General features: G+C 38.8%; 1 protein-coding gene across 1 annotated transcript in view; it reads left to right on the plus strand.

Annotated features, from left to right (window-relative positions):
* Positions 1 to 1,575: 1,575 nt before the first annotated feature.
* Positions 1,576 to 10,000, plus strand: part of LOC133612661 (heparan-sulfate 6-O-sulfotransferase 3-B-like) — a 56,326-nt gene continuing 47,901 nt past the window's right edge. The window contains exon 1 of the mRNA XM_061970287.2: positions 1,576 to 2,215. Within this exon, the coding sequence (XP_061826271.2) occupies positions 1,731 to 2,215 (485 nt within the window). The 5' untranslated portion in view covers positions 1,576 to 1,730. The remainder of the gene's footprint in view (positions 2,216 to 10,000) is intronic.

Below are 10,000 nucleotides of genomic sequence, written 5' to 3' on the forward strand. Positions count from 1 at the left end.
TGGTGGTACTTAATGAATATTTAGGTCTACTACACTACTGTATTTAATGTTGTCATTATGGTGGTACTTAATGAATACTTAGGTCTACTACACTACTGTATTTAATGTTGTCATTATGGTACTTAATGAATACTTAGGTCTACTACACTACTGTATTTAATGTTGTCATTATGGTGGTACTTAATGAATACTTAGGTCTACTACACTACTGTATTTAATGTTGTCATTATGGTGGTACTTAATGAATACTTAGGTCTACTACACTAGTGTATTTAATGTTGTCATTGTGGTGGTACTTAATGGATACTTAGGTCTACTACACTACTGTATTTAATGTTGTCATTATGGTGGTACTTAATGAATACTTAGGTCTACTACACTACTGTATTTAATGTTGTCATTATGGTACTTAATGAATACTTAGGTCTACTACACTACTGTATTTAATGTTGTCATTATGGTGGTACTTAATGAATACTTAGGTCTACTACACTACTGTATTTAATGTTGTCATTATGGTGGTACTTAATGAATACTTAGGTCTACTACACTAGTGTATTTAATGTTGTCATTGTGGTGGTACTTAATGGATACTTAGGTCTACTACACTACTGTATTTAATGTTGTCATTATGGTGGTACTTAATGAATACTTAGGTCTACTACACTACTGTATTTAATGTTGTCATTATGGTACTTAATGAATACTTAGGTCTACTACACTACTGTATTTTAATGTTGTCATTATGGTGGTACTTAATGAATACTTAGGTCTACTACACTACTGTATTTTAATGTTGTCATTATGGTACTTGATGAATACTTAGGTCTACTACACTACTGTATTTAATGTTGTCATTATGGTGGCACTTAATGAATACTTAGGTCTACTACACTACTGTATTTAATGTTGTCATTATGGTACTTAATGAATACTTAGGTCTACTACACTACTGTATTTAATGTTGTCATTATGGTGGTACTTAATGAATACTTAGGCCTACTACACTACTGTATTTAATGTTGTCATTATGGTGGTACTTAATGAATACTTAGGTCTACTACACTACTGTATTTAATGTTGTCATTATGGTGGTACTTAATTAATACTTAGGTCTACTACACTACTGTATTTAATGTTGTCATTATGGTGGTACTTAATTAATACTTAGGTCTACTACACTACTGTGTTTAATGTTGTCATTATGGTGGTACTTAATGAATACTTAGGTCTACTACACTACTGTGTTTAATGTTGTCATTATGGTGGTACTTAATGAATACTTAGGTCTACTACACTACTGTATTTAATGTTGTCATTATGGTGGTACTTAATGAATACTTAGGTCTACTACACTACTGTATTTAATGTTGTCATTATGGTTCTTAATGAATACTTAGGTCTACTGCCCATTTTTCTGGCTGGAGTGCGTGCCAGGTTTGAGGGTCACCAAAAAAAAAAAACCGCTTTTATTTTGTAAGGCTTCGCAGCCGGAAGTGTGTGTCGACCCATTTCCGCTCGCCATCCTATACAGTGCGCCTGCAGGAGCAGCGGCGATCACACTTTGGCGGGACGTCTCCTCCGGTGCGCACATGTGCGCGCGCACCGACGCGGTTCACCTGCGTCCAGTCGTGAGCGCCACTCACCTGCCGGCGGGACTTCAAGGAGGGTGAGGCGCGGCCGCGGGATGACAGGCGGGCGGGGAGACGCGTCGCCGTGATCGCCCCACCATGGAGGAGAAGTTCCGCCGACTCATCTTCGTCCCCATCGCGGCGGTGCTGTGCTTCATGGTCGGCTACCAGTACGTGTGTCCGGCGGGGAGCGACGCCTGCTACTTCGGCGGCCACCTGCCGGAGCGCGCCTCGCCGCGCCGCGCCGAGGACGCGCGCAGCAGGTTCCACTTCACGCCGCGGGACCTGGACAGGCGCGCGGGCTTTGACATCCGCGGGGACGACGTGATGGTGTTCCTGCACATCCAGAAGACGGGCGGGACCACCTTCGGCCGCCACTTGGTCAGAAACATCCAGCTGGAGCAGCCGTGCGAGTGCCTGCCCGGCCAGAGGAAGTGCACTTGTCACCGGCCAGGGAACACCGAGTCGTGGCTCTTCTCCCGGTTCTCTACCGGCTGGAGCTGCGGCTTGCACGCGGACTGGACCGAACTCACCAGCTGCGTTCCGCTGCTGATGAACAAGAAGAGTTCACTCAAGAGGAACAAGTGAGTTCATTCACTCATTCACACTTTTTTTGTTGCGCCTCCTTAATGACAACATTAAATACAGTAGTGTAGTAGACCTAATTATTCATTAAGTACCACCATAAAGACATAATTAAATACAGTAGTGTAGTAGACCTAAGTATTCATTAAGTACCACCATAATGACAACATTAAATACAGTAGTGTAGTAGACCTAAGTGTTCATTAAGTACCACCATAATGACAACATTAAATACAGTAGTGTAGTAGACCTAAGTATTCATTAAGTACCACCATAGTGACAACATTAAATACAGTAGTGTAGTAGACCTAAGTATTCATTAAGTACCACCATAATGACAACATTAAAATACAGTAGTGTAGTAGACCTAAGTATTCATTAAGTACCACCATAATGACAACATTAAATACAGTAGTGTAGTAGACCTAAGTATTCATTAAGTACCACCATAATGACAACATTAAATACAGTAGTGTAGTAGACCTAAGTATTCATTAAGTACCACCATAATGACAACATTAAATACAGTAGTGTAGTAGACCTAAGTATTCATTAAGTACCACCATAATGACAACATTAAAATACAGTAGTGTAGTAGACCTAAGTATTCATTAAGTACCACCATAATGACAACATTAAATACAGTAGTGTAGTAGACCTAAGTATTCATTAAGTACCACTATAATGACAACATTAAATACAGTAGTGTAGTAGACCTAAGTATTCATTAAGTACCACCATAATGACAACATTAAATACAGTAGTGTAGTAGACCTAAGTATTCATTAAGTACCACCATAATGACAACATTAAATACAGTAGTGTAGTAGACCTAAGTATTCATTAAGTACCACCATAATGACAACATTAAATACAGTAGTGTAGTAGACCTAAGTATTCATTAAGTACCATAATGACAACATTAAATACAGTAGTGTAGTAGACCTAAGTATTCATTAAGTACCACCATAATGACAACATTAAATACAGTAGTGTAGTAGACCTAAGTATTCATTAAGTACCACCATCATTAAATACAGTAGTGTAGTAGACCTAAGTATTCATTAAGTACCACCATAATGACAACATTAAATACAGTAGTGTAGTAGACCTAAGTATTCATTAAGTACCACCATAATGACAACATAAATACAGTAGTGTAGTAGACCTAAGTATTCATTAAGTACCACCATAATGACAACATTAAATACAGTAGTGTAGTAGACCTAAGTATTCATTAAGTACCATAATGACAACATTAAATACAGTAGTGTAGTAGACCTAAGTATTCATTAAGTACCACCATAATGACAACATTAAAATACAGCAGTGTAGTAGACCTAAGTATTCATTAAGTACCACCATGTATGTGATATCGTAATGTAATCGAGCTAGCGACGTTAGCATTAGCTATAAAGCTAACACGTTTAAAAGTGTTTGTGTCAGTATTAATAACTTAGAATGTTTCAGTTTCACAAATTTTTCAGTAAATTCACCAAAACGTCAGCGTTGAGTCCGTTTAGCTGATTAGAGAGGTAGCTTCCGCAGCTAGCGGGTCCATGAGCATGACTTCTGTTTTGTTTGAGCAGCCATTTTACTGCCCTGTCACAGACACCGTTTGGAAACAATTAAGGGTTTTGATTGATTTGATTGAGACTTTTATTAGTAGACTGCACAGTGAAGTACATATTCCGTACAATTGACCACTAAATGGTAACACCCCAATAAGTTTTTACACTTGTTTAAATTGTGTCAAGACTGGGTCTTGGGTGTTTGCTTTTCCGGGATGCAACGGAAAGTTGGCACGGGCGAGACGGGAATGAAGGTACATGATTTATTTGTTATTATCAAAAAAAAGTACAAAGGAAAAGCGCGCACAGTGGCGGAGAACAAACTATGAAACCAAAAAGACTATAAACATGGAACAAAAACTTACTTGGCTTGGACAAAAATAGTTGCTTGAGGAATGGACATGGAAAGAATGGACAGAGCATAAATGTGGTGAGGTCGTCAGAAAGACAAACTGAAACACAATGAACTTAAATACTACAGACATGATTAACGAAAACAGGTGCGTGACTCAAGACGTGAAACAGGTGCGTGACGAGTAGAGTAGCCAGAAATTGTACTCAAGTAAGAGTACTGTTACTTTAGAGATTTATTACTCAAGTAAAAGTAAGGAGTAGTCACCCAAATATTTACTTGAGTAAAAGTAAAAAGTATGTTGTGAAAAAACTACTCAAGTACTGAGTAACTGATGAGTAACATATACACACACACACATATATATATATATATATATATATATATATATATATATATATATATATATATATATATATATATATATATATATATATATATATATATATATATATATATATATACAGTATATGTATGTGTGGGGAAAAAAAATCACAAGACTATTTCATCTCTACAGGCCTGTTTCATGAGGGGGGGTACCCTCAATCGTCAGGAGATTTTAATGGGAGCATTCGCATACCATGGTTTATATAGGGCACAGAGTGGGTGGGTACAGGCTGGCGTAGGGGCGTGGTGATTGGCTCATGTGTTTACCTAGGAGGTGTTTCCGTCTATGGCGGCATGTTGTTACAATTTCGCTGCGCTTGTTGAGGGATGACAGGTCTGGACGGTAAATAATAAACAGTTTCTCTTTCAAGCATAGGTTGCATCTTTTATTACCACTATTGTAAGGTGTGCTGGATGCAAGGATTTGCCATGTTATTGAATATTCAACATTATTGTCTTTGAGGTCCCAAATGTGTTTGCTGAGTTCTGTGGTATTTCGCAGGTTTTGGTTCCTGAAAGAAGCCTTGTGGTTGTTCCATCTGGTTTTGAATTCACCCTCGGTTAATCCTACATATGTGTCGGATGTGTTAATGTCCTTGCGTATTACCTTAGATTGGTAGACAACTGATGTTTGTAAGCACCCCCCGTTGAGAGGGCAATCAGGTTTCTTTCGACAGTTACATGCTTTGTTGGTTTTGGAGTCGTTCTGACTGGGGGTCGACGGCTCATTTGCAATTGTTTTGTTGTGGTTTGAGATGATTTGTCGTATATTGTTCATGCAGCTGTAGCTCAATTTGATGTTGTTCTTGTTGAATACTTTTCTTAGGTTGTTGTCTTTGGGAAAGTGTTTGTCAATCAGATTGAGGAATTTGTGTCCAATGTTCGTTGAGACGTTTTTGCTGTATGGGGGGTTGTACCAGATGATGCCGCTTCGTTTTCTGTTCTTTTTTGGCTGGTTTCCTGGCGTGGGTTCATAGGTGAGGGTGAAATTGTATCCGCTTTCATCAAGGGCTTTTTGGTATATATATATATATACACACATATATATATGTATACATACATTGATATATACAGTATATAATTTATATTTATTTATTTTGCCGTTTTTGTTTGCATGTTAAAGGTGTTTTAATGAATATACATGCATGTTTAACACATATAGATTCCTTTCTTTCATGAAGACAAGAATATAAGTTGGTGTATTACCTGATTCTGATGACTTGCGTTGATTGTAATCAGACAGTAGTGATGATAACGTCCACGTTTTCAAATGGAGGAGAAAAAAAGTTCCTCCTTTCTGTCAAATACCACATGAAAGTGGTTGGTTTTTGGCTTCTTATTTGTCCAGCTTCCATATTCGTTTTTATACACTTTACAAGAAATACATTGGCGGCAAACTCCGTAGCTTGCTAGCTTGTTTGCGCTGGCTTTCGGAGACTCTTATTTTGAAAGCGCAGGCGCGATGGAGCGGCACTTTTATTGTGAAGACAGGAACTGTGCAGTCAGTCTTTAGGCTTTTGACGGGATGTACGGTTGAAATAAAAAAGGGTCTTTTTTCCTTCACACTTTTGATTGATTGATTGGAACTTTTATTAGTAGATTGCACAGTACAGTACATATTCCGTACAATTGACCATTAAATGGTAACACCCGAATAAGTTTTTCAACTTGTTTAAGTCAGGTCATGTGACCACCTGGCTCTGTTTGATTGGTCCAACGTCACCAGTGACTGCATCTGATTGGTGGAACGGAGTGAACGTCACCAGTGACTGTATTTGTTGAAACGCAGGCACTATGAAGGTCTGTCTGACAGACCAAAACAAACAAAGCGTGCATTAACAGATCGATGAAAATTAGTAGCGAGTAGCGAGCTGAATGTAGATAAAAGTAGCGGAGTAAAAGTAGCGTTTCTTCTCTATAAATATACTCAAGTAAAAGTAAAAGTATGTTGTATTAAAACTACTCTTAGAAGTACAATTTATCCCAAAAGTTACTCAAGTAGATGTAACGGAGTAAATGTAGCGCGTTACTACCCACCTCTGTAAATAAGGATGTAAATAAACATTTACAGAATGTTTCTGCGTAAATAACTAATTTCACATTGTATATATCTTATAGTCCGGTGCGGCTAATATATGAAAAAAAATTTTTTTTTCCCTCAAATTTAGTGGGTGTGGCTTATACACCGTGCGCTCTATAGTCCGGAAAATATGGTAACTCCATACCTGCCAACTACTCCGGTTTTCCCGTAATTAGTACGGTTTTCATCAACCTATTCCGGGTTACGGTTGCAGTGATAAAAAATACGGTTTTTCATTAATTAAAAAAAAAAAAAATTTTTTTAAGTTTTATTCACGAAATCGCGTAACAACAATGACAATCGACACTGCTTCCCGTAACTTCCTATCGAGCCATTCCGAATTCCATGTGCGAGGCTATTTATAGCACCGCTGCCAAGCACGAGGCACCTGTTGCCCATTGTTTCCAAACGAGCGAACGATCATGGAATCAGCCGGAGAAAAAATCGCAAACGAGTCTTAAACCGAAAAGAAAACTGCAGTCATTCCGTGAAGAATATTCAAAAGCCTATCCGGGAATAATTATCCGTTCCAAAAAGGGTGAAAACTACGCGAATTGCACCTTGTGCAGACAAGATTTTTCGATCGGACACGGAGGAATTAGCCATGTAAAAGACCACGTTGGGACAAAAAAAACACAAGTCTAATGCTGTTGCTAGCGATACAAGTGGAAAACTTTCAACGTTTTTCGTATTTTAGCCACAAAAAGGTAATGACACCAATGTTATCTATTGGAATTGTTTAGTACTGTTATTGTTACGATCCGCTGCACGGATCATAGTTTGTTTATGTTTCTCGTCACATATGTTTTCAGCACATTTGATTTTGTTTGTGTTCAGTTGCCATGTCAGCTGATTACTTTCACCTGCCTCTGGTTAGTGTTCGGGACGTGCACCTGTTGCCCGGGCACTAATCAGAGGGCTATTTAGTCTTTGTCCTGGCCTCACTCAGTCTGGCTTCCGAGTTTGTTCCCATACAACTGATGACGACGATTATTTCATGTTCCTTAGCTGCTAGTTTTCACGCTATGCCATTTTGCCTGCTAGCTCCCACGCTAGTCCTTTTGTTTCTTGCCTTTTGTGCTACGTGCATGTCTTTTTGTTTATCCACCGTATGATTTATATTTTAAATAAATCATATTCGTACCTGCAAGCTGTGTCCGAAGCCGTCTGCATCCTTGGGAGAACCACACCCGCATCACTATGCGACCCAGTCGTTTCAGTTATACTGTTAAAAGTGTTTATACTATTTATGCTTTAAGTCCAAGTTGAAGAAATCTTGTTAAATGTTGACAGCATAACTACCAAAATACAGAAGTATGTCCTTAATATTTTTGCAGTGCTATTTCTGTTGAAAAGTTCAAATGATTACATTAGAGATGTGATGTGCCACTTTTCAAGTGTCTGATGGCTTCAATTAATTTTCATGAATTTTTCATATTTTGAATTCTTTCGAAAGGCTTACAAAAAAACTACATTTGAATTGTAATTCCATGCTATTGACAGGACTATTAATTTTAATGAAGTTAGCTTACCATGTTTACAGTATGATAATTGTGATAGAAATGTGAATTTTAGGCACAGAATATTTTTTTACAATTGAACAAGGCAGTAGATTATACAAGCTTGGACAGAAAGTTAATAATGACACCAATTTTTTTTTTTTATGGAATTGTTTAGTACTGTTTTACCATTTGTTTACTGTAAAAAGTGTTTATACTTTCAATGAACAAATTGAAGTCTTGTGAAAGGTTGACAGGATAACTGGCATTAACTGTCAAAATAATTTCAAACTATTGAAGTTAGCTTACAGAATAAACATGTCAATCAACCCATATGATTTTTGCTGTAATATTTTTGTTTTGAAAAGTCACTGTGACTGATAGAAAAGTGATGGTTTTAGCAACATTTTAACCTGTCTGAATGATAATAATCATTTTGCGTCGTGGGGGGCGAAGCCTGAACCCCCCCACCAGGACTTTGTCTTGGACCTACCGGGGCCTGCAACCCCTGGACCCTGGCTACTAGGTTTTTCTGATTTCAAAAGTTGGCAGGTATGTAACTCTTTAAAAGAAACAGTAGTTGAGCTGTAATGTCTTTGAGAGAGCAAGTTGAACAAAACACAATTATTCGGTCAAATATGGCAAATGTGCAGAAATATGCTTCCAGACATGTGACACACACACACACACACACACACATGTTTCATTTAAATTGCTGCGAGAAGAAGCCAGCTCATCCTTTTGTAGGTCTGTTTCAATTTGCAGTAATTACAGAAGCCAGCGAGCTAATTCCCAGGAAGTAAATCACTTAAGCGGGCCAGGGTGCTTTGAGGTGTGCCATCTGCGTGTTAAAGGTGCAGAAAGCAAGTCTCCATATGTTGCTAACAGCGTTAAAGACGGGGCCACGATGGAGGTCAGTCAGTGCCAAGAATCCATGGCCCAACCTTTCATCCATCCCATCATATTCACTCGGACACTCTTGTTGTTATTGGACAATTTTAACGTACCGTATTTTCCGCACTATTAGCCGCACCTAAAAACCACAAATTTACTCAAAAGCTGACAGTGCGGCTTTTAACCCGGTGCGCTTTATATATGGATTAATATTAAGATTCATTTTCATAAAGTTTCGGTCTCGCAACTACGGTAAACAGCCGCCATCTTTTTTCCCCGTAGAAGAGGAAGCGCTTCTTCTTCTACTGTAAGCAACCACCCGCCCGCGTAGAAGAAGAAAAAGCGCGCGGATATTACCGTACGTTTCATTTCCTTTGTGTGTTTACATCTGTAAAGACCACAAAATGGCTCCTACTAAGCGACAGGGATCCGGTTCATGAAAAGACGCAATCTCTCCATCCGCACACGGACTACTATTTCACAGCAACTGCCTAAAGACTTTCAAGAAAAGCTGGCTACTTTCCGTGCATATTGTAAAAACAAGATAGCTGAAAAAAAGATCCGGCCAGAGAACATTATCAACATGGACGAGGTTCCACTGACTTTTGATATTCCTGTGAACCGCACTGTGGATACAACGGGAGCACGTACGGTGAATATTCGCACCACAGGGAATGAGAAGTCATCCTTCACTGTGGTTCTAGCTTGCCATGCTAATGGCCAGAAACTTCCACCCATGGTGATATTCAAAAGGAAGACCTTGCCAAAAGAGACCTTTCCAGCCGGCGTCATCATAAAAGCTAACTCGAAGGGATGGATGAAGAAAAGATGAGCGAGTGGTTAAGGTAAGTTTAAGTTTACGCGAAGAGGCCGGGTGGCTTTTTTCACGCAGCTCCGTCCATGTTGATATACGACTCCATGCGCGCCCACATCACGCTGGTTTTTAATATATTATTAAAGTTTGACTGACCTATTTGACTGTTTTTTTGACATTCCCTTTA

Source organism: Nerophis lumbriciformis, linkage group LG01 (genome assembly GCF_033978685.3).
Source record: "Nerophis lumbriciformis linkage group LG01, RoL_Nlum_v2.1, whole genome shotgun sequence".
NCBI classification, from domain to species: domain Eukaryota; kingdom Metazoa; phylum Chordata; class Actinopteri; order Syngnathiformes; family Syngnathidae; genus Nerophis; species Nerophis lumbriciformis.